This window comes from Drosophila persimilis, unplaced genomic scaffold (genome assembly GCF_003286085.1).
Source record: "Drosophila persimilis strain 14011-0111.01,24,50 unplaced genomic scaffold, DperRS2 tig00000477-arrow-pilon, whole genome shotgun sequence".
Lineage (NCBI taxonomy): Eukaryota > Metazoa > Arthropoda > Insecta > Diptera > Drosophilidae > Drosophila > Drosophila persimilis.
The window spans coordinates 3,511,940-3,537,602 of record NW_020825313.1 but is presented as its reverse complement, the minus strand read 5'-3'; the positions used below and the strand labels follow the sequence as shown (position 1 = coordinate 3,537,602).

Genomic DNA, 25,663 nt, shown 5'->3' with positions numbered 1-25,663 from the left:
CGAGACACTAAAATGTACACTTTAGGCACCAATATTTTCGGCACAAGCCAAAGAAAACGGTGAATTTGAATTTTCCTCAAATCTAGATTCAATTTAGCATAACTTAAAAAAAATAATAGCAATATTCATCAAAGTAGATTGAGGAAAAAAAATTTAATTGACATAACTCAAATTTCCGTTCTCAAAAAATGCGACACTTGAAAACGACATTCACATTGAAAAATTTGTTATCTTGGATGTGGTCGCGTCCGGACATCGAATAAATTCTCAAAAATCAATTAGAGTGTCCTTATTACGAGAAAAAAATTTGGGTTGTGGTAAGTCCTTTTCAAAGGACGAAAAATCGACAATAAAAGCCTCGAAGGAAGTAGGTCCATTAATAATGAAAATTAGTCATAAAATTGGTAAAACTATGTGTGCTCTGAGTGATTTCATAAAGAACGGGTAAAATTATGGCAAAAACATAAAAAACCGAACCAAAGTTGCTACTTCCCAGACCGCTATGAGATCTCATCTGCTTGCCGCATCTAAAAAACACGACTAAAACTCGATTTAAAAATCTAAAACTGTACTTTAAGCTAGTGCTAAAATAATAAATCATGTTTTTTCGAAGACTCCACACCATAAGGGACTGTAATTAATAAAAAAACCTCAGTCAACGAACGAAAACTTAGAGACTATATATATATAGCATTTTCAAAGGAACAAAAATTTAAATTTGAAGGGTCATAAGGGTTTCTTTTTTATATTTATAAGGACTCAAGGAAGTAAAAGAAGTGAGGAGTAAAGAAGAATTACGATTGGATCGTTTTCACTGCAGTGTGAGCGCTATTATTCTGTGGTGAGCAAGATCCTAAAACGTCGTGGACCAGTTGATTTTCCATTAAGTCGAGTTTATCAAGTGTGCAACAAAGTTGAGGTGTTTTTATGTTATGTCAATTAAATTTTTTTCCTCAATCTACTTTGATGAATATTGCTATTATTCCTTTTTTTTAAGTTATGCTAAATTGAATCGAGATTTGAGGAAAATTCAAATTCACCGTTTTCTTTGGCTTGTGACGGAAATATTGGTGCCTAAAGAGTACATTGTGTGTAAAGTGTATCGTATTCAAGTGTCGGGGAGTGTATCTCTTCTTGTGCATGCTTTTGCTTTTTCGGCCGAAAAATCCAACGAAAAAGACACCGCTCAATTGTTGAAACACATTTCTTACTTCGAAAAACCCCAATACGGTTAACAAAAAAATCTTTTTACCGTAAAGAATGAGTCGGTATCACTAACGTCGGATGAGGCTTTAGCATATCTGCTTAAAAAATTCGTTAACTAAAAGCCAATATAACAACATTCGCGAACTCAGCAATAGAAAATGGTGTGATTTTCTTTCAGTTTACAAAAAAATAAGAGAAGCTAAATCTAAATTTAGGCCTCTTGATATTACTGTAACCGAAACAGTTGCTCAAGTCCCATTGCAAAGCCCTCTAAACCACAAAGTTGTCGCATAATTTAAATGCTAGAAGATATATTCGAAAACTTTGGAAATGTTTTAAGTGTGACTCTAATTGCAAGCTATGGATTTGACGAAACAACCGGACTAAAGCGCGACAACAATGGTTCCTCTCAAATTAATATATGATATTAGAAATATATTGTGGTTAAATCGTACTCCTCAGTCTATTAGATTTTGAAGGCCAAGTTTTAATTCACGTTTTCCAAATAATAGAAAACGCCTCGAAAGCACGCAATAAATACTATAAGAGTGACAGACGATTACATGCTCGAAAGGATTCACGACGCAACAATATGATAGATGTTTTCCAAAGAGCAATGGATTTCTCTGATCCTCTCGTATCGAGCATCGATCTGATAAAAAGATTGGGTTGAAATATAAAAGACCCATTGCGGAAAGCTGTTATTGAACTTTTACCATGTTTTGAAAATATTTAGTATAATAATATTAACAACAATAATGTTTTCATAGAAACTCGAATAAAAATAGATGTAGAAGATTAATAATAAATTCGTTGTAACTTACAAAACCTTAAAAGTGTATTAAGTTTTAATACAAAAATGTTAAATTGTAAGAATTTTAAAAGCATATTCTAGCACATATGTATATGCATCTTAATTTTAGACCTTTCTGACCCCGCCAACTCCTAGCGCCCGTATATGTATATATACACTACTGGCCAAAAAAATAAGTACATCGGTGTCGTGCTAGTTCGTTATGGAATAGCTCGAATGTTTGTAAGTGTATGGATGCCAATTGTTTATATTTGGAAAGTTTTAAGTCTTGCCAAATATTTAAATCAAAAATTAGAGTGGGGAACCATCTTAATAAAATTCTATTCATACATTTTTGCAGAATGGGCATTTTTGGTCTGGCCAAAATAATAAGTACACTGGTGCTATTTATATATTTGAAAGGATTGGATAAGGATTTGGTCAAAGGATTGTTGGTTTTTATTGAGTTCCTTCATATTTAAGTACATGAGAGTTAAAAAAAATTCTTTAGATAGGCCGTACTCCAGAAGAAAGGAAGTTTTCCATAAGTCTTCAAAAAGAAAGGAAAATTCTCCGGGAAATTGCGAAAAGTCTTGGACGATCGGTATTTTAGGTTCAGAATACTTTCAAATCTAAAGTGCTTATTGAAAATCGAGGATGGAAGAAGAAATCTTTACAAACAACGGACACCCGCATCATCAGTCTTGCAAAAAAAGATCAGTTCATATCTTCCAAGGCCATATCCGCTCAAATTGGCAAAGAAAAATCGGGTCTAATGGTTCGTCGGAGACTTCAATATACAGACCTAACAGGACGTATAGTCCAAAAAGTTCCCTTACTCCGAGTAAAAATTTTGAAGATGATGCAAAAAGTCGTTGAAAATCATTTGGCATGGTCTGGGTCAGATGGGTCTTAGAAGTGGAATAATATATTATAGAGAGATGAAACAAAACTAAATCTTTTTGATAATGACTCCAGAAGATCTATACAACGACCCAAAGGCAAAGAATTCGACTTCCGGTACACAAAGAAAACGGTTAAGAACGGAGGCTGATGTATAGGTATCTGAGGCTATTTTTCTTGGCATGGCGTTAGCCGGTACATCGCATAACTGATCATGTGATCCAATTCGGGTATAAAAACATATTGACAGACATTATACAACCTAATGCTGTGGAAAACATGCCGTTGAGATGGGTCTTTCTACCAGAAAATGACCCAAAGCACACCTCAAAGGTGGTGAAGGCTTGGTCTGACTTAAACCCATTTAAAAACCTTTGGGGTAACTTAAAACATCGAATTGGTAAAAATGCTTTTCGAAAAGAAAAATAATTTTGGAGAATTTGTGCAAAAAACCGTGGTGTGAGATTCCAGTGGAGACTTGCCGCAAACTTATTGCTAGTATGCCAAGAAGAATGGCCGAAATCATCCAAAATAAGTGTTGCTATATAGGATACTATTAAAAGATTATAAATTATAAGAAAAAAGTGTACAAATTTTGTATACGCTTTTAGTTTTTCGCTTTGGAGAATTGCTGTACTTATTATTTTGGCCAGCCCTTATTTATGATTTTAAGGTTTAATCGATCATAAAATATATATTTGAAATGAATAATGCTTATGATAAACATTTTTATAGTCTATTGTAGGTTAGAAAACTAAAATTAAATTTGATTTTTTAATTATGTTTATTAGAAAAGTTTTATAGGACGTGAAAGAAAGCTCATAAGCGTGTACTTATTATTTTGGCCAGTAGTGTACATACGTCGGAAATATTTTGTGTAAAAAATTTGAAGTCTCTAGCTTTATTATTTTAATTTACGTAAAAAAATGGGGTCGCTGTCCCGCTTTGCACAGGTTGTATTGAACTTTTAAAATTCTGAAAATCTGATAAATGCAACTACATATAAGCTTAAGCTTACCGTCTAGAAAAAATATCAAATTCAAAATTGACAACTTTTTGCAATATTTTTTTCCCCCTAATTTTAGCTTTGAAAACTTGGAAAAATATGGTATATTGGGCTTTATTTGTATACCCGATCTTCAAAAAGAAAATGGATGTGTGTAACGTCCAGAACGAAGCGTTTCCGACCCATAAAGTATATATATTCTTGATCAGCATCAATAGCCGAGTCGACAGAGCCATGTCTGTCTGTCCGTCTTGCTTGACTCAGAGCTTTTCATAATTGTAAAATTTATATACAACCAGGAGTAAGACACTTAAGTGGTGTGCAAAAAAATAAGCACAACCTATGAAAAGAACATGAAAAATACCAGATTTGAAGTATATTTAGATACAAAACCACACCTTGAAAAAAAAACATTAAACATTTTTAAAGCCCCTAATCTATCATAAAAAGTCAATTTGGTTCACAACGGAAATGTGGTGTTGAATAGTGTAATTAGCGAATTATATTATTTATTTATTTTAATCTATCTTTTATCTTTTTATCAGCAATTGAAAAAATAAAAGGAATTTGTATTGCCCTTTTTCACGAAACAACCAGGTTATCTGTTTTTATTTGTCAGGAACCATGATAAAATGAAACAAATCGATGAAAAAATTTTGTGAAAACGGGAGCACCTAAAAACGAAAACGGTACGTTTTGGATGAAAACCTAGTGAGCTTACGGCCTCAGTAGCTATAGCTTAAATACACAGCGTCACAAAAAAGTGTCGTGCGCGGCTGACCAGAGCATGTATTTTGGGGCCCTGAACCAGAATCCAAGGTCGAATTTAGTCCATCACGTGAGTATTTTTTTTCAAAACATAAAAAACCAATAAGGTCGAAATATGGTGGAAACATATAAGAATCTTACATATTTCTCATTCATTAAAGGGGGACTACTTTAGATGTTTCAAACTACCGTTGTATTTCTAATTTATCTGGCATACCTAAAACATTCGAAAAAGTATTACTTCTTAGCTCCAACACATTTTTCAGAATCCCAGCATGGATTTGTAAAACGTCGCTCAGTTTTGGCTAACCTCCTTGAATTTTCTCCTTAAATTACATAACAGTGTCAAGCTGATGTAGTTTATACTGATTTTAGTAAAGCTTTCGATTCAGTTAATCACAATCTTCTGATCAACAACTTATCTCTCCTCGGATTTCCAACTAAACTTCTCTGGACTAATACGTACCTTTGCAATCGTTCTCAGCGTGTCTGCTTCAACTCTTCTCTCCCTAAACCTGTTTTTGTCTCTTCGGGGTAGCCATCTTGGTCCCTTGTTATTTAACCTGTTTATCAATAATCTACCCCAAGATTTAACTCATTCCCGAGTCCTAATGTATGATGACGATGTCAAGCTATGTTTTTTCTATAGTGATCCCGAGTCCCCGTTATTCTTCAATCCTTTTTATGAGAGTCGTCTGCGTTTTATTAACATGCACTTTCTTGAAAGCCGTAGGACTTCTCTCTGGTGAGGTCGAATCCAGTGACCTCATTAGTCTTATGCATACATAAGTATTGCTGCCCTTCCACGCCCGACTAGGCATTACTTTCCTCTCCGTCTTCTTCTGTTCTTCAAACTACTCTAACCATGAATCTTTCTGTAGCTTTTGCGATAATTAAAATACATTTTTCCATCTATTTTCCTTTGACACTTGTGCTACCACAATCAAATTTACTTTAATGAATAATTTAAGTTAACATTCTTCTTTCTTGAATTTTGTCAGCGAACTTGCCATAGCCCGCTAGTAAAGTAATTTATGATCTACATTTTTCTTTTTATACAGTTTAACTAATCATTTTTGAACAAACAAAAACTTTTTTATGAAAGAAACGTGTTTAAACTCAGCAGTTATTCTTCATCCAAAAACAACAATTACAACGATTCGTCAAAATTTCGAAAAAAACGGCACAAATAAGCTGACTTCACAATACCGGTTATCATGGACGAATGGCAAAACGCAAACCTTTAATTTCTGCCATCAACAAAAAAAAAAGTGCTGCAATTCGCCAAAGACCATTTGGAAAAGCCTGATTTATTTTGGAAAGCAAAAACGACATATTTGGGTATGACGGGCCTTACACAGTTTGGCGAACAAAAAAAAAGTAGCAAGACGTAGGGAACATAAGGGTTGGGGGAATAGGTATCATCGAAAGAATCCTGGAAAACGATTCTTCTTGCTGAGTGGGTCAAAATTGGTCAAAATGCCACCAATACATAAGTAACGAACGTTGTGAGTCGCTACTACGGCCACGACTCTGCATTTATACCCGATACTCAGTCAGTAATAATAATAATTCTAATAATAATAATAATTATAATAATAATAATAATTATAATAATAATTATAATAATAAAAACGAGGGGGAACGTTGTGAGTTGCTGCGGACACCGCAACTCTACGGTTATACCCGATACTAAGTCAGTATGGCTCTCCTCCGGCAGACGCCGCTAATATTTAACGACACGACAAAGAGTGCGTGCGAGAGAGACAGAAAATCAGTCTGAGCGTGACGTCGGGCGCTGCGTAGCCACTGCAAATTGATTTGTTCCTTTTGGCTATAAAAATGATCTGATCTGATCTGATCCAGATTCAGCAATCTAATAGATATGGTCATTATCTATGATTCTGCGTTTTTAGTTTTCTCAAATCTGCAATATTGTGGATGCAACAGATTTTCGTCCTTTGTGGGGGCGGAAGGGGGTGGGGCGAAATTCTGAGATATACGTTTTATAGTGACATCTTAATGGAGTGTGTGTACCAAATTTGGTTACTCTAGCCTTAATAGTCTCTGAGATTTGTGGTTGCCTCAGATTTTCGTCCTTTGCGGGGGCGGAAGGGGGTGTGGCGAAATTTGGACAGGAAACGGTCAAGGTCCGATATCACAGGAGTGTGGATACCAAATTTGGTTGCTCTGGCTTTTATAGGTTCTGAGATCCTTGAACTCATATTTTGCAATTGGCAAAACCGACCATGAAACCTGTGTGTTAGAGTGAGACAGAGCGAGAAAGAGTGAAATTGTTTTCGTGATTCTGGCTGTAATAATTATACGATCTGGTTGAGATTTTGCACTCTAGAAGACATAGTCATCTTCTACGATTCTGCGTTTTTAGTTTTCTCGTATCGTCGAAATTGTGGATGCCACAGATTTTCGCCCTTTGTGGGGGCGGAAGTGGGCGGGGCAAAGTTTTGAAATATTTTTGGAGCAGTGACATATCACAGAAGTCTGGATCCAAAACATCGTTGCTCTAGCTCTTATAGTCTTTGAGCATTAGGCGCTGAAGGGGACGGACAGACGGACAGACGGACGGACGGACAGACAGACAGGGCTCAATCGACTCGGCTATTGATGCTGATCAAGAATATATATACTTTATAGGGTCGGAAACGATTCCTTCTGGACGTTACACACATCCACTTTTACCACAAATCTAATATACCCCAATACTCATTTTGAGTATCGGGTATAATAATAATAATAATAAGATCTGATTCAGATTCTGCAGTCTGGAAGATATGATTCTGCATTTGGTTTTCTCGTATCTTCAAAATTGTGGATGCCACAGATTTCGTACTTTCTGGGGGCAGAAGAGAGCGTGGTCAAATTTAAAAAAAAACTTGATTCAGTGTTTTATCTCAGAAGTCAGGATACAAAATTTCGTTGCTCTAGCTCTTATAGTCTCTGAGAGCTAGGCTCCAAAAAAGACGGACGAACAGACAGGCTACATCGACTCGGCTATTGATGATGATCAAGAATATATATTCTTTATGATGAAGATTATACAGCGCTAGAACTCAGAAGTACCAACGGAGAACTTGAAGGCTCTGAACAATGGAAGATCACTACCCAACGGTTTGGGGCAGTGCGTCATTATCCAAATTAACAAGGAGGTGAAGGATCTGCTCTACCCCAGCTTCAGGAAGATGACGTGGGACAGCGTATAGCTGACACCCTGCAGGCAGGCGAGTAAGACCTGGTAAGACCGAGTAAGGCTGGAGACCATCGTCGAGTCAGTCCAGGGTTGTGTGATAGAGGACTCGGAACAAGAGGAAGACGGCACCTGACGATAGTAGTCAATCCGTTATGTGCAGGTGAGCCAGCCACCCATAACGACACCATTCTTACCTTACGTTACATTACAACACGGATGACCTGACAGTAGTGATGCTGTAAAGTGAGGAAAAGCACCTTTTGGCGACTTTATGCTACACTCTACAAAAGATAACGAGGGGGAACGTTGTGAGTTGCTGCGGACACCGCAACTCTACAGTTATACCCGATATTAAGTCAGTATGGCTCACCTCCGGCAGACGCCGCTTATATTAAACGACACGACAAAGAGTGCGTGCGAGAGAGACAGAAAATCAGTCTGAGCGTGACGTCGGGCGCTGCGTAGCCACTGCGAATTGATTTGTTCCTTTTGGCTATAAAAATTATCTGATCTGATCCAGATTCAGCAATCTGATAGATATGGTCGTTATCTATGATTCTGCGATTTTAGTTTTCTCGAATCTGCAATATTGTGGATGCAACAGATTTTCGTCCTTTGTGGGGGCGGAAGGGGGTGGGGCGAAATTTTGAGATATACGTTTTATAGTGAGATCTAACAGAAGTGCGGATAACAAATTTGGTTACTCTAGCGTTAATAATCTCTGAGATTTGTGGATATCCCAGATTTTCGTCCTTTGCGGGGGCGGAAGGGGGTGTGGCGAAATTTTGACACAAAACGGTCAAGGTCCGATATTTCAGGGGTGTGGATACCAAATTTGGTTGCCCTGGCTCTTATAGGTTCTGAGATCCTTGAACTCATATTTTGCAATTGGCAAAACCGACCATGAAACCTGTGTGTTAGAGAGAGACAGAGCGAGAAAGAATGAAATTGTTTTCTTGATTCTGGCTATAATAATTATATGATCTGGTTCAGATTTTGCATTCTAGAAGATATAAGTCATCCTCTACGATTCTGCGTTTTTGGTTTTATCGTATCCTTAAAAATGTGGATGCCACAGATTTTCGTCCTTTGTGGGGGCGGAAGTGGGCGGGGCGAACTTTTGAAATATTTTTGTAGCAGTGACATGTCACAGAAGTCTGGATCCGAATCATCGTTGCTCTAGCTCTTATAGTCTTTGAGCACTAGGCGCTGAAGGGGACGGACAGACAGACATGGCTCAATCGACTCGGCTGTTGATGCTGATCAAGAATATATAAATCTTATAGGGTCGGAAACGATTCCTTCTGGACGTTACACACATCCATTTTCACCACAAATCTAATATACCCCAATACTCATTTTGAGTATCGGGTATAACAATCTATAGAAATCCCCGGAATACAAATACGTAGAACGTCCGTAATACCTCGGCAATTGCCGAATTTTTTGCCCAATTTTTCCAAACCATCTATTCTGAGGAAAAGTACTACTCACTGGTAATCCGTACCCATACAGTTTACCGAGGTCGAACGGCAATTTCAGTCCCTTATTAAATGAATGTTCTCTACTTCATGATTTTCACTAGTTAAGACGGCATTTTCTCGGGTGCAGACGGGGTTCAAGGTTGTGTACTCAGGTACTGCACCAAGGCTCTGTATGGACCCTTGATTCACCCTGTCCATTGATCCTTCTTGCTTTCCCCCGATCTGGAAGGGATCTTTTATAATTCATCTCCATAAAAAAGGTAGCAAGTCTGACGAAAAAAATTATAGAGGTACAGCAAAGTGATCCGCTATTCATAAAATGTTTGAGAAGGTCTTAACTCCACACTTGCAACATCTCTGAAAGTCACTTATATCTCCAACTTAGCATGGATTTATGAGGCGGCGATCAACCACCACGAACTTTTTAGAGTTTACCTCTTTTATTGTTAAAGGCTTTCAAGGTAACTTACGGACAGATGTTATTTACACCGACTTTAGTTAAGCATTCGACTCTGTAAACCATTCCCTTTTAGCACATAAACTTGACCTTTAAGGGTTTCCGCCCAACCTGAGATGGATTTCTAGCTATCTTTGTTCCAAGTCTTAAAGAGTCCTCTTCAAAAACTCGCTCTCCTCACCAGTAAAGGTTTTTTCGGGAGTGCCACAGGGCAGGCACCCTGACTTGCCTTCGGTATTAACATATTCTGGAGTACTTATGTATGCGAATGATGTTAAACTCTGTGTCCAGTATAAGGACATTTCATTTCATTCTCGCTTGCAATCCGATCTCAATAACTTTCAGTCATGGTGTTGTATAAACTCGATACACAATAATGTGGTGGATCTCTTGATAGAATTACCCCGGTGGATGATCTTGGTGTTATATTAGACGCCAAGCTAAAGTTTTCTGAACACATTTCTACAATGGTAAATAAGGCCATGGGCCTTCTTGTGTTTATAAAGAGGTGGTCAAAGGAATTTGACGACCCCTCGCTTGTTTGTCCGAGCTTAGCTCCAGTGTATGGTGCCCTCAGTACAAAGTACACCAGGACCATATAGAAAAAGTACAGGAAAACTTTGTACTCTTTGCTCTGCGGGGCCTTAACTGGGATGAAGGTGTGAGTGACTGCTTTTAGTAAACCTCCCATCCTTTGTTAACCGTAAAATGCTTGGTGTGATTTTTATGCACAACTTGATCGGGGGTGACATATACCCTGATCCGTTGGGCCGCATAAACTTCACGATTCAACATCAACTTTGTAGACCGAATTATTCCTTACATGAACCGTTTAGGGTCTTATGCTCGGATTATAATTCCCTCTACCATATTATATCCACCACTAATTCTCTTCCTCTTATTATTTTACTAATCCTCACACACCTTTCTAATAATTGGTAATTGTAGTGGTATTTGTTTTTGTATTTTGAATGAATGCTTATTTTCCTATTAACTTCATAAAACACTCGCGACGGCTTAAACACTCGTCCGATAGACAGACTCTGTCTATTATGGGGTCGGAAACGCTTTATTCTTTCTTCCACTTCTTCAACTGAAAGCATTTGAATAAATTCGGAAAGAGCCCCTCACTAATTTAATTCGTGTCTTGTCGTAACTGTGGTATCAGTTTTACAGCTAGAATAATAAAATTGGTGGCATTAATTTGTTATTGCCAAAATAATTTTTTCCGAAATGTTGGGGACTCACATATTGCTACCTGTGGTGAAATGGTGTACACGAAAATGCTCGGAGCCATGCCTGTACCCTTGCAAGCACGACTATATAACGCACCTGCACAAAATGGTTTATATTGTCCTTATTTGACATTTCCATATTGATAATATTAATAATAACACTGTGCTACAAAATGAAAACTTTTGAATATACTTTGCACGTGACGAAAAATATGGTTAGGCCTGGTTGAGAAGTCTCATGCCCATACTTAGAAGTGCAACCCCAAAGCCTATTTTTTTAAATTAAAAAAAGTAAATACTTAAACAAATTTCTCTGGAAAGGTCCTACGAGAGAAAAGTATAAAATAAACCATTTCCATAAAATTCTGTCCCGACATTATCTTCTACATTTTTTTTTATCTTTTAAAACAAATTTACCCAATACTTAAAAATATTTGTGGTATTTTGTAAATATCATGTTATCTTTAATTAAAATTAGGCAACAAAATTTGACTTTTTTAAGTTTTATTTTGCTTGCTATTTTTTTTCATGTGTACGCACGTTGCTTTTCTTCCCTAGCTATGCAAAAATTTCTCTTACAATATTAATACCTATTTTGAAACTTTTTCACGTCACGTTGACCACTCAATTTTTTTTACAGCTGTAAACAAAAAGATCCCTTTAGATGTGAGGAAATGTTGGCAAGGCCCAAGATGACCCCTTAATCCAATATTTTTGGTGTTCAAAAATCTGTTGAGTGGAGCGAGCTCGGGCGTAAGAGCTCGGATTGCGGTAGAATTATTTTTTTTTTAGTAGTATTCCAGTAATTTGGTCCGTATTTGGAGGTTGGTTTTTTCGAAATTGTGTAATAACTTCAGGTCAAAAATGGTTATTTACCACTCATAATTGGTCTCATAATTCGTTGCGAAAACTATTGTAGCATTTGGCTCGTTTTAAAACACCCAAACCTTCGATTAATGTTTTGTTTCGTAATTATAAGTCCATGATTCGTCACCTGTAGAAATGTTATACACAGCTTGTGAAGCACCACGATCGTAATTCTTGATCATTTTCTTACACCAATCGATACGAACGTTTGGTCGATTTTTGAATTGCGTGGGATCTAACGCAGTGAAGGACCCAGAATGAAAAAAAAATACATGTCGTGTGAGAGCCCAGTGTGTGACCGCTACATGATTTGAGCCTCGCTCATAGGGTTTTTTTTTTTCAGTTTTGTTGGACTGTTCCTAAACTAAAATATCATGCTCCTGATCTAGTTTAATTTTCCACATCTCAGCTAAACTGGATACAAATTATATAACTATAGAATATGGCTTCTATAATATTTATTTTATAATATCTAATAGAGATATTATATAGTAATCCTACCCATGGATATCATTTATAAATATATGTAAATACATGACATCACTTACCTCCATGCGTCTATATGTCCGCCGAAATGCGTCATACCCGTGAACCCAAATGGAGCTACATAGCGTCCAAAAGGAGAAACAGCCGTACCTGTCAAAATGTTTTCAGTTATTAACTAAAATTAGCTATTTACAATTTTTACAGTTTACCGATATGACTAGGCGGTGCTCCAATAAAACTCGCCGCCAAAGGAGACGTTTCAAATGAAGAACGTCCTGGTAATGCATTTGCAAACGCTGCAGGTGGTGGAAGTTCATTCGTCCTTTGAAGAAGATGCTGTTGTGTTGTATTCATTGCAATAGCTGTTGATGATTTAATACCAATTGACGGTGTTGGCCCACTTGCACTAACGATACCGCCTCCAATAGCCGAGGAAGAACCAACATTATTAATTGTGCTGGCAGTGCTAACAATGCTACTTCCACCGGCTCCGGTTACCAGGTTACTTGCGGTGATTGGCGTATTGTTGGAGGTCAAATTTCCATTTGCACCATTTCCGCCTGTAGGACATCCTGTCTTATCAGAACATTGCTTGTTTTGGTGGTAATAAATTTCCCACGCAATACGAACATGCATGGCATTCCAACGACCAGTTTTCTGTTTAAAATTATTATGTATTCTCCATAAATAACAATGCTAAGATAGTTCATTTGAGGCAAAATAGTTGGCCTGGTTGTGAGTGTTTAAATAAGTCAATGTTAAGTCAATAAGTCATGTTGTCGAAAAACCCTTTCTGCATTTGGTTGTTGATAATTGCTGTTAATAGTTTTGTACACATAGTAAATAAACGTGCATGAGTGTTGCAACTTTACCGATTTTGCATACGTGCACTTTAATCTTACACATGTTCATACACTTATCCGTTTACTTTTATAGGGAGATGGAAAACTTTTCCTTTTTAATTTGGCAAATCTTCCATTACTGAAACAGCCCCGGTCAAATTTTTGCTTAAAAGTAAAATTCAAAACTCTTTTTATTATAAATAAATTTAATACAGAAACGATTACCATTATTTTGTATGATTCATTGTAAAATTCCTCGAATTTTCACTTGAGTAAGAACAGTGGTTTTGTCGCTTTTTAACGGAGATTTTTGAATTGAATCGTTCCAGAAAAATATTGTTCAATTAATTTGTTGCAAAAACGGGGCTGTACCACAAGTAAAAACGAGGGGGAACGTTGTGAGTTGCTGCGGACACCGCAACTCTACAGTTATACCCGATACTTAGTCAGTATGGCTTTCCTCCGGCAGACGCCGCTAATATTAAACGACACGACAAAAAGTGCGTGCGAGAGAGACAGAAAATCAGGCTGAGCGTGACGTCGGGCGCTGCGTAGCCAATGCAAATTGATTTGTTCCTTTTGGCTATAAAAATTATCTGATCTGATCCAGACTCAGCAATCTGATAGATATGGTCATTCTCTATGATTCTGCGTTTTTAGTTTTCTCAAATCTGCAATATTGTGGATGCAACAGATTTTCGTCCTTTGTGGGGGCGGATGGGGGTGGGGCGAAATTCTGAGATATACGTTTTATAGTGACATCTTAAAGGAGTGTGTGTACCAAATTTGGTTACTCTAGCCTTAATAGTCTCTGAGATTTGTGGTTGCCTCAGATTTTCGTCCTTTGCGGGGGCGGAAGGGGGTGTGGCGAAATTTGGACATGAAACGGTCAAGGTCCGATATCACAGGAGTGTGGATACCAAATTTGGTTGCTCTGGCTTTTATAGGTTCTGAGATCCTTGAACTCATATTTTGCAATTGGCAAAACCGACCATGAAACCTGTGTGTTAGAGTGAGACAGAGCGAGAAAGAGTGAAATTGTTTTCGTGATTCTGGCTGTAATAATTATACGATCTGGTTCAGATTTTGCACTCTAGAAGATATAGTCATCTTCTACGATTCTGCGTTTTTAGTTTTCTCGTATCGTCGAAATTGTGGATGCCACAGATTTTCGCCCTTTGTGGGGGCGGAAGTGGGCGGGGCAAAGTTTTGAAATATTTTTGGAGCAGTGACATATCACAGAAGTCCGGATCCAAAACATCGTTACTCTAGCTCTTATAGTCTTTGAGCATTAGGCGCTGAAGGGGACGGACAGACGGACAGACGGACAGACGGACAGACAGACATGGCTCAATCGACTCGGCTATTGATGCTGATCAAGAATATATATACTTTATAGGGTCGGAAACGATTCCTTCTGGACGTTACACACATCCACTTTTACCACAAATCTAATATACCCCAATACTCATTTTGAGTATCGGGTATAATAAAGTAATCGTGTTTCTATGTAAGGGAGGGGCAGTGTACTTACAGTGGTGTACAAAATAATAAGGGCACTTGGCTATGTTTCAGCAAAAGCTCTATAAAATTAAAATTTTCAGCAAATTTAAAGTGATCTTAATTTTTGTGACTTTTTTTATGTTTGCACTCCTTCAAGTAAAAGTAAAAATTCCAAGTGTAGTGGTGAAAAAATAAATAAATAATTTTTTTTCCTAATTTCATACTCTTTAGGCTATAAAAATAGTAATAAATCATCATCTTGGGTACATCCTTCTTCGATAGAAAAGATATAATTTTTAAGTGGTTCTTTTGGACACTAGATTGTCAGATATCATATCTTTTATTATAAGTATTAGTGTTATAGGTAGTTTAGAAGGGTTTGCCTCCATAGAATTTTTTTTTTTTATTAGCAAAAATATAAATCAGCATTGCCTCACGAATCTCAGCATATTTTAGTCAAAAGTTTTGGATATTTTTGTTTTTTGTCCAGGTTGTTGCAGCAGACGATCTTAATTACCCTATCTTAGCGTGTGCGATGTTGTGAGCAGAGCTTTTGCTGCCGCGCTCTTGTACTGCTCTCTGCTCATTCAAGATCGGCTCGACGGTGGAGTCGGGGAGTTATTGCTATCTCTGGCTGCGACCAGTCCAATAAATGCTTTGAAGTCGAGCACTTGTTTTATTTAGTCATAAATTACCTGACAATTTAACGTAAAAAACCGAAACTAGAGCCCGCTGGACCGGAGTCATCATAACGTTTGTTTTGGAAAAACTCTTCCGAATTTTCATTGGCGCCCGAGCAGGGACATCGGCATCCAGCATTTCGTGGAAATTCGCACGACAAACCAGTGACCTACAGTGCATCTTCGTTGTCTCGGCACAAGTCATTGGTTTTTTTGTTCTGTTGCGAATAGAGCTCTAGCTGGCTGGTTTTGTGCGACAAATTGGATTCATCTTTACTCAACAAAAAAGGAAAGTGTTCGGCTAATCTATGCCGAATTCTCAGGTATTAAGTGCGAAAAAAAAACTGAGTGCTAGAACCAAGCCACCATTTTGTGCGCTGTGTTTCTCTATTTGGCCACTGATCTCAATTTCATTGGCACCTCGTTGAATTGGAATACCAATTAAATAAAACACAAAGTAATAAAATAAACCAAAGTGAACAGCCAGCACCATAAAATATTTATTATATGCGGAATATTGGTGGATTGAAGAAAAGTGCTGACCAGGTTATTCTTGCTACCGCTGTTGTAAAGGTGCAAGATCGGTCCGGACAATTTCAGTATGCACGGGCACTTCTAGATTCCGGCTCCCAAACTAATTTTATATCCGAGGATCTAGCCCATCGCTTACGATTGCGCCGTGATGAGTCGTGCCTTAATATCACAACTGTTGGAAAAACTCGTCCGTCATAAAGCACAAGATTCATACTTCTGTCCAATCTCGTATCAACGATCACAACTTTGATTCCGATTTTTGGGTGTTAAGGTCGATATCCACATACCAACCCGATCATGTTGGCAATTTCGCCCAATGGAAGATACCAGCAAACCTGCAGATGGCAGACCCGCAGTTTTACAAGCCTGCTAAGGTTGACTTATTGATAGGGGCAGAAACCTTTTTTGAGTTAATGTGTGTAGGCCAATTAAAGGCAAGTTCCGAACATCCAACAATCCAGAAAACATTGTTGGGATGGATTGTATCAGGAAAATATAAGGCATCAGCACAGGATGCTGTCTGCAATATCGCTGTTGGTAGCGATCATTGTTCTCTGGACTCTCTGGTGGAGCGCTTTTGGGAATTGGAACAGGTCCCAGAGAAGTCGAAGGCTGTATATACAGCTGAACAATTGGCTTGCAAACAAAACTTTAAGCAGACTTTACGCAGGCTCGAATCGGGTCGTTTTGAAGTGGGGCTGCCATTTAAAATAAATCCCAACGTGTTGGGTTTCTCGTTCGAGACGGCAAAACGCCGCTTTCTATCCCTAGAACGCAGACTTGCACGAGATCAGTATTTGCATGATCTGTATATGGAGTTTATGAAAGAGTATCTCATCCTTGGCCACATGTCATTGCTTCCAGGCACTCCTCCAGGACGCCATTACTACATTCCACATCAATGTGTCCTGAGACCTGATAGTAAAACCACCAAGCTACGCGTCGTTTTCGATGCATCGAGCAAAACATCGACTTCAATCTCATTAAATGAGACTTTGATGGTGGGTGCAACTATTCAGAGGGAGCTTTACGCAACTCTTGCCCGATTTCGATTAAATCGTTTTGCGCTCACAGCTGACATCTCCAAAATGTATAGGCAAGTTCAGGTCGCCGAAGAAGACCGAAATTTCCAATTGATTCTGTGGAGGGATAAGGCAAATGTAGATGTTCAAACGTATCGCCTGAATACGGTTACTTATGGGACCGCCTCAGCTCCATTTCTGGCCATCCGCTGTCTCGTTGAATTGGCAGACGTTTATGCTGAGTCCCATCCTATTGCATCACAAGTCATAAAAAGTGACTTTTACGTCGATGATATGCTTACTGGAGCAAACAGTCTGGAAGATGTAGAACGTATTCGGCTGGAAGTGTGTGAGGTCTTAGAATCCGGGGGTTTTAAGTTGGCCAAGTGGGCGTCAAATCATCCCCAGCTGCTATCCGATAGTGGCCAGGAGAAATCGCTGCAGTTTGATCCTTCGTCGTCTGTTAAAACGCTCGGAATTAGATGGAATCCGCAAAATGATTTGTTCCATTATCATTTAGATGACTCATTTGATTCATTGACCCCTACAAAGCGAAACATTTTGTCAGTTGCGTCCCGATTGTTCGACCCATTAGGGTTATTATGTCCCTTAATAACGAGGGCAAAAATATTGCTGCAGCAATTGTGGCGGCAAAAGTTGGATTGGGACGAGTCGGTTCCCATGAGTTTGCACACGAGTTGGAACCACTTCAAGCAAAATTTGTTTGAATTAGACAAGATAACCATTCCTCGCTACATTGGCCTTCCCACGCATAAAAGCGTTCAGATTCACGGATTCGCAGACGCATCAGGTGAAGCGTACGGATGCTGCATTTACATCCGTACCAGTGATGGTAAAAATGTCGTGTCTAAGCTTCTTACCGCAAAGTCTCGAGTAGCTCCTCTCAAAACGAAATCGATTCCAAGACTCGAATTGTGCGCAGCACTCCTGTTATCCACTTTATGGGCTCAAGTAAAACCGCTCCTGGACAAGTTCATGATCGAAAGTGTGAACTTTTGGTCGGACTCCCAAGTCACCTTGTACTGGCTGGAAAGGGATCCAGCCACGCTCGCAACGTTTGTGGCTAATAGGGTTGCTGAAATCCAGGAATCGTCAAGCGGTGTGACTTGGCGGCACGTTCCTACTGAGCAAAACCCAGCCGATTTGGTGTCACGTGGCACAGACGTAGACGGTGTAACGTGCTCATTGTGGACTGATGGTCCCCAATTTCTGCTCAGGAATTCTGAGGAGTGGCCATGTCTACATCGGGTTGAGTTGTCCCCAGAAATGGAACGGTCGGAAAACAAGAAGTGTTTGGCAACACATTCAGTGGCAAAGTGTCAGGCCAATGATTTCATCGAGTTGATTGAAAGATGCTCTTCTTTTGAGAAATTGCTTCGGATTATGGCATATGTAAACCGGTTCCTAAAAGGAAGCAAGCGTAGTCGAGAGGTCGTTCTGTCAGCCAAAGAATTTAAGGTCTCATTTCTAAGGCTGGTAGAAGTAGTCCAAAGACACGAGTTGGGACCAGAATTCCACAAGCTAGCGAGGTCGGAAATCCTGTCACCGCATCTTCAACGACTAAGCCCGTTCATACATACGAGCGAACTCGACGGAGTAACGCTGCGACTGATTCGAGTGGGAGGAAGGTTGCTCAACGCAGAGATTCCGTATGACGCCAAATTTCCTCTGCTGCTGTCGCAAAAGTCGCAATTCGTGACGCTTTATCTTCGCAATTTGCATCGGACTCTCTACCATGCAGGCGCCAAAGTCATGGTTTCGTTGCTAAGGCAGCAGATATGGCTAATCAATGCTCGAGAAGCATGTACAAGGATCCTGAGAAATTGTGTGCACTGCTTCCGATACAAGCCAGTCCTACAGGGACAGATCATGGGAAACCTGCCAGCTGATAGAGTGCGAAGAGCTCGGCCCTTTTTGATTTGTGGGGTAGATTTCTGCGGCCCATTCTACGTGTCTCTCAAGATTCGCGGCAGGCCCCCTATTAAGACATATGTAGCCGTCTTCGTCTGCTTTGTATCAAAAGCTGTTCACCTGGAGCTTGTAGCAGATTTGTCCACTGATAGTTTTTTATCTGTTTTTAAAAGGTTCATCGGGAGAAGAGGCCTTCCGGAGAAGGTGTACAGCGACAACGCCACCAACTTCGTGGGCGCGAGCAAGGTGCTGAACGAGCTGTATCAAGCGTACCAGAGGGACCAGGACCGGCTCAAGGCGTACGCAGTGCGTCGAGTGGTGTTTCATACCACCGAGAGCACCACACTTCGGCGGATTGTGGGAGGCAGCCGTCAAATCAGCCAAGCAGAGGTTGGTACGCGGAGTGGGCAACGCCAAGCTCACCGCGGACGAGCTGTGCACCCACCTGGTAGAGGCTCTTCTCAACTCCCGGCCAATCGCGTCCCCAGGCAACGATCCCAGCGATGGAGAAGCGCTAACGCCAGGGCACCTGCTGATCGGGCAGCCGCTTCTTTCGCTGCCGCCCGAATCAGATCACGACGACAGATGCAGCAGGGGAAGCTTCGCGTACTTGAAGCGGTGGCGAATGCTGTCAGCGCTCAAGCAGCAGTTTTGGCAGGGCTGGTCCAAGGACTACCTGGTCAGCCTGTGCGTCACCAGTGGGCTACCAAAGGGCCAGACTTGGACATTGGCTGTCTAGTGCTCGTCCACGAGGACAACACACCGCCACAGAAGTGGACCACAGGACGAGTGGTGGCCGCAATCAAGGGAGAAGATGGGAGAGTGCGCGTCGCCGAGGTGCGAACACCCGCGGGCGTAAATAAACGCCACATACACAAATTGGCAAAACTGCCAATAGATGGTTGAAGTACCGGAGGTCTTCAACGGGGCCGGAATGTTGCAGCAGACGATCTTAATTACCCTATCTTAGCGTGTGCGATGTTGTGAGCAGAGCTTTTGCTCTCACACGCCGCGCTCTTGTACTGCTCTCTGCGCATTCAAGATCGGCTCGACGGTGGAGTCGGGGAGTTATTGCTATCTCTGGCTGCGACCAGTCCAATAAATGCTTTGAAGTCGAGCACTTGTTTTATTTAGTCATAAATTACCTGACAATTTAACGTAAAAAACCGAAACTAGAGCCCGCTGGACCGGAGTCATCATAACGTTTGTTTTGGAAAAACTCTTCCGAATTTTCACAGGTCTTGTTTTTTTTTGCATCCATCATTACACTCCTCTTCTTATTATGAATATTGAAACTTTAAATTATTCAATTACTCGCAATAGCTTACAACCAAACAACTTTTAGAAAAACGTTGTTTTTACAAAATATGTCCTAAAACTATGAAATAATTTTGTTATTAATTTGTTTTACTTTTAATGTAAGGAGTGCAAGCATAAATTCATATACGTATATACTTTTAGTAAATGAGAAAAACAAAAACGAAAATAAAAAGCTTATAATGACATTGAAGTGTACATACACATACTATAGCGATGACAAAAAAATAATAGAAACGACTTTTTTTTTATATTTAAATTTTCTTCTCTAAACAAAAATTTGTCTTCAATATTCTCATTTTTATACCCGATACACCGATACCCGATACCGAGCTACAAAATTTCATATAAATCTATGAAACACACAAAATAATGTGTTGCCGACGCAATAAAGTATTCCAGATCAGCATCAAAATCCAATCTTAATGTCATAATAAATGAAAGAATTATCTAACAAATTACTGACCATTAAGTTCAAATCATTGATATAGCCAAAATTAAGAAAAAAAATTTGCCTTGGCGAGTACTTAGCATAGCATTTTTTTGACTTTCCGTTGAGCTTAAATATAAATAAATAGTTAATAATCACTGAGTAGCTAGTATTTAAATAAGAGGCATAGGAGATAGTCGGCGCCGTTTTTTTTTTTTCGTAATTGCTATAACTCATTCATTTTTTTTTTTATGCTTTTTTCTTGACAAATTTGTTGCTATTAGATAAATATGAATTCAAAAATGATATTAAAATCAAGCTTGTTTGAAAAAACGAATTTTTTCCAGGTTATGCTGCTATTTCTGGTGAAGATAAATCGAATTTCGGCGTGTCGTAGTTTGTTTCTTAGTTTTACTTTTTACAGTAGATTTTCGATGCGTCAATCACTCGTTAAGGATCTTATGGTGTTCAGTTTTCATACCCAGTACTCGAAAAATTTAGGGATATATTAATTTTGTGATGCATTTGTATGCGTATAATATCCAGGAGGAAGGGTTTCCGACCCCATAAAGTATATGGACTTTTTCACGGAAAGTCTGTCAGGGTCACAAATTAAAATTTAATAAAAACACATTTCCATATACTTTTTTCCCGATATTTTCTTTCAAAAATATTGAAACTAAGCGAATTTCATCAATTGATATATATATTTTCATTAGCTGTTAAATCGTCCCGATTGTCCCTTTGGACTTTTTGAAAATGCCCATATATAGTATTCTTCATCAGCATCAATAACCGAGTCGATGTAGCCAACTCTGTCTGTCCGTCCGGCTTGATTAGCGTCCAATCTCAGAGACTACAAGAACTAAAGATACCATATTTTGTATCCATACACCAGTGATATCATACTGTAACAAGAGTATTTAAAAATTTCGTCCCGACTCCCTCTCGCTCCCTCTCTCTCTCAATACAAAAAGCTTATAGTTTTAAAATAAAGTCGTTTCTTTTATTTTTTCCATCACTGTTATATTTTAGTTTAAAAAAAGCTCTAAAAAAAAGCTTACACTCTAAACGACCCGCACAAAGATAGGATGAAAGCTGTCTGTATGCAAAATATTTATGGAAATTTTATTTTCTTACCTTTGGTTAAATGCGTTTTATTAAATATAAAATATATATCAGGTTTTTGTTTGGCTTACCTTGGGAGCAAAAGCGGTCAAATGGTTCGGGGGCATGAACGGTGTTGTTCCCCCCAAACCAGTATGTAAAAGACCTGCCGAACTGTAACCCGTATAGCCGCCAGGAGGTAATCCAATACCAGCACGATAAAACTGAGGATCAACAGTCGTGAGTTTGGGAATGTCTTTAAATAATGGCGGCGGAAAAATTTGTGCTGAAGTTGTTGGGCCTGTATGCAAGGACGTTGCTGTTGCTGATACGGATGCAGTGGGCAACAACTGCTGATGCTGGTGCAAGTGAGTATGCTGGTGCTGATGATGGTGAAGCTCTTGTCGTAGATATGTTGACGATGGTGGTGTAGGAGGGACAGACAAGCCAGAACGATCCAAAAACCTGCTGTCTAGCTCGCGACGTAGCAAATCCGCTTGATCATCTATGCGAATAATAAAAATATTTACGTAAACGTTTGTTTAATTTTTCTAGGAATTTTAGTCCTCATACTTTTACTTGGCTGAAAAAGAGATTCTGCAGAAAACGGATGCGGTGTGGGTGTAATTGTATTTGCGCCCGTAGGTTGAGTTATACCTTGTATGTTGGACGATGACGTGGTAGCAGAAACTGCTGCCGTTGTTGAAATAGTGGTCAATGTGTGTGACACTAATGACATTTGCGGAATTGAGCTGTTAATAGCAGAGGTTGGAGCTGCTGGAGAAGACGTTGGTTGTGCTAAATGTGCGGGGAAGTACGAAGTAGGCTGAAAGTTTGTGGCTGTCACATGACCACTGACACCAGCAGAGGACATATCACGTGGTGATATTGAATTGGATGGGATTCTTGTCGTCGGAGCCACTGTCCCCACCATACCCATTCCTGCTCCTATATTTAATGGCGGGGGAGTTGGACGGGCGCTACCACTAAATATAACAGATGTGGATGAGATGGGTGTTGATACCAAAGCGGAAGAGGTAGAGCTGTAAGCAAAGTATAACGTTATTTCAATAGTAAATATGTTAACCAAGAAATTACTTTAACCACAACCCAGTCTTTGGAGAATAGGCTGGTAGACCCGTCCCTGGTCCTGTTATTGATGAATTTGATGATGAAATGGTTATACCAGCGTATGGACTCGGCGCGATGGCACAAAATGGTGTACTTATGTTTACACCCTGTGAAAGGCCAGTTGATGATGTGGCATTCGATCGCGGATTTGTAGTACTGGAGAAAAATATTAGCTATGATTAGAAAAATTCTTTTAAGAGTTGCTATTACTTATACCGTGAAAAACCCTGCCGAATCATGTCTATCAAAATTAAGTATCCACAAGTCCACTTAAAACAGAATCATTTAGAGCAAGGGAACTACTTTGAAGTTAATATATTCCTTCTGCTTTTAATCAAAATAGTTTAATATTTTTTTTGAAAATTTATTGGGAATACATCTTTAAGACGAATGCTCTTTGGAACTTCGACTCTTTTTTAACTATTTAAACAAGAGCTACAAAATAGACGGCTATTAAACTTTAAAATTTTATGTTATGTGTAATGTAATAATCTTGACTAATAATCTTTGACTCAACCATTACCAAAACCTAAGTGCAAATTAACCAACCTGTTGATGTGTACTTTTTACAGTTCTTTTCAATTCAATCTTACTCAGAAATTCTTTCCATATTTACTTCATAGATTTCAGTTCTGGCATTCATAAATAAACCTCTTCTAATTGAATCTCAGAAAAACTCATTTCAAAGTCCAGCGTTGTGACATTTGTAAACAAACATTCTTATTAAATCTCAGAGAGACATTAATTGAATTTAATAATGGCACGAAACCATTGCATCATTATCGAAAGCTTTGAGAACTTAAAGCTCGGATCGATACAAATAATAAGGATCGTCAGTCTAGTCAAGATCCGAAAGAAAAGTTAAGTCTGTTCGGGGAAAAAAAAAGAAACGTCGGGTACAAAATTAATTAACAGAGTTCAGTTCTAATTAAGATATGTTGGGTTTGTGAAAGAGTTTTGGCGCCAAGTAAATAACAGTTAAAAATTACACTGGTCGACAAAAAAACAATTTTTTTTGGTTCAAAAATCGGACGAGGATATATTCTTATAGGATTTTCATCGCGGCACAAGGCTTCCAAAAGTAGAAAAGGCTTTGTAATGCCGAAGTCTCTAATGAGGCTTAAATAAAAGCTTGAACTGTCAACCAAGTGAAACAAAACGAAAAAGCTTTGAATCAATCCAACATTTTCATGTAGCTTTTTTATGTGCGCGAATTGTGCCATTGTGTACCGCTCTATGAGTGCAACTTATGTAAGCCTAATTAGAGACGTTTAGCACCTCGCCATTCTTCTCTACAAATGATCGAAAAAGTGTAAAAAAAAAAAACAGAGGTCTTGAAACTTTGAGTCCATTTCTTGACTTTGGAACTTTTGGAGATCAGGTTAGTGTTCAGCGATGAAAATACTATAAGAATATCCTTTTCCTATCTTTGAACCATTTGGCGTGTAGACCAGTTTTATTAATACAAAACATATTTTTCTATTTTTTGGTGTAACTTTTGGGTGCGTTATATTGCTTTTAAAAGTGGCATAGCGCTATCTTCCAAAATGTCACAGCGGACCCAAAATTTCTAAAAATAATTTCAATATCTAATGTAAGCGAAAAAAAAAACCTTAAAAGAAAAGGAGACACTGAATATTTTGTTGTTTATCCGGCAATTGTTTAGGATGACATGCACCCGTAACATTTATTATGTTCACTTTTACAATTTGGACCTTTTTTATTTTGGACTTGATTGGAAGATTTCGAAACCGAATAGGTATTTAATTAAAAATTTTGTTTACATCTTGGCAAAGAGGAAATCTATGATTCCATTAAAAGTCTTTTTTTTACAAATGATACAACTGCGGACTGCGAAATGAATTTCTCTGAGATTCAATTAGAAGTGGTTTATTTCAAAATGCCAGAAGTGAAAACTCTGAAATAACAATAACGAGGGAGAATGTTGTGAGTTGCTGCGGACAACGCAACTCTACATTTATACCCGATACTTAGTCAGTATGGCTCTCCTCCGGCAGACGCCGCTAATATTAAGCGACACGACAAAAAGTGCGTGCGAGAGAGACAGAAAATCAGTCTGAGCGTGACGTCGGGCGCTGCGTAGCCAGTGCAAATTGATTTGTTCCTTTTGGCTATTTTATTTTAATTATCTGATCTGATCCAGATTCAGCAATCTAATAGATATGGTCGTTATCTATGATTCTGCGTTTTTAGTTTTCTCGAATCTGCAATATTGTGGATGCAACAGATTTTCGTCCTTTGTGTGGGCGGAAGGGGGTGGGGCGAAATTCTGAGATATACGTTTTATAGTGAGATCTAACAGGAGTGCGGACACTAAATTTGGTTACTCTAGTGTTAATAGTCTCTGAGATTTGTGGATGCCCCAGATTTTCGTCCTTTGCGGAGGCGGAAGGGGGTCTGGCGAAATTTTGACACAAAACGGTCAAGGTCCGATATCACAGGAGTGTGGATACCAAATTTGGTTGCTCTATCTCTTATGGGTTCTGAGATCCTTGAACTCATATTTTGCAATTGGCAAAAGCGACCATGAAACCTGTGTGTTAGAGAGAGACAGAGCGAGAAAGAATGAAATTGTTTTCTTGATTCTGGCTATAATAATTATACGATCTGGTTGAGATTTTACACTTTAGGACATATAGTCATCCTCTACGATTCTGCGTTTTTGGTTTTATCGTATCTTTAAAAATGTGGATGCCTCAGATTTTCGTCTTTTGTGGGGGCGGAAGTGGGC

The 25,663-nt window shown here is 38.9% G+C and overlaps 1 protein-coding gene across 3 annotated transcripts in view; it reads right to left on the bottom strand.

The window, feature by feature from the left end:
• Window positions 1-25,663, bottom strand: part of LOC6603514 (mucin-17) — a 57,764-nt gene that overhangs the window by 5,999 nt on the left and 26,102 nt on the right. For 2 of the 3 annotated variants that reach the window (XM_002028456.2, XM_026989999.1), the window contains 5 exons: window positions 22,879-23,067; window positions 22,354-22,823; window positions 21,873-22,285; window positions 12,623-13,070; window positions 12,476-12,563 (listed from right to left, as the gene is read on the bottom strand). In XM_002028456.2, the coding sequence (XP_002028492.2) occupies window positions 12,476-12,563; window positions 12,623-13,070; window positions 21,873-22,285; window positions 22,354-22,823; window positions 22,879-23,067 (1,608 nt within the window). The remainder of the gene's footprint in view (window positions 1-12,475; window positions 12,564-12,622; window positions 13,071-21,872; window positions 22,286-22,353; window positions 22,824-22,878; window positions 23,068-25,663) is intronic. The other variant, XM_026989998.1, reaches the window with a different exon arrangement.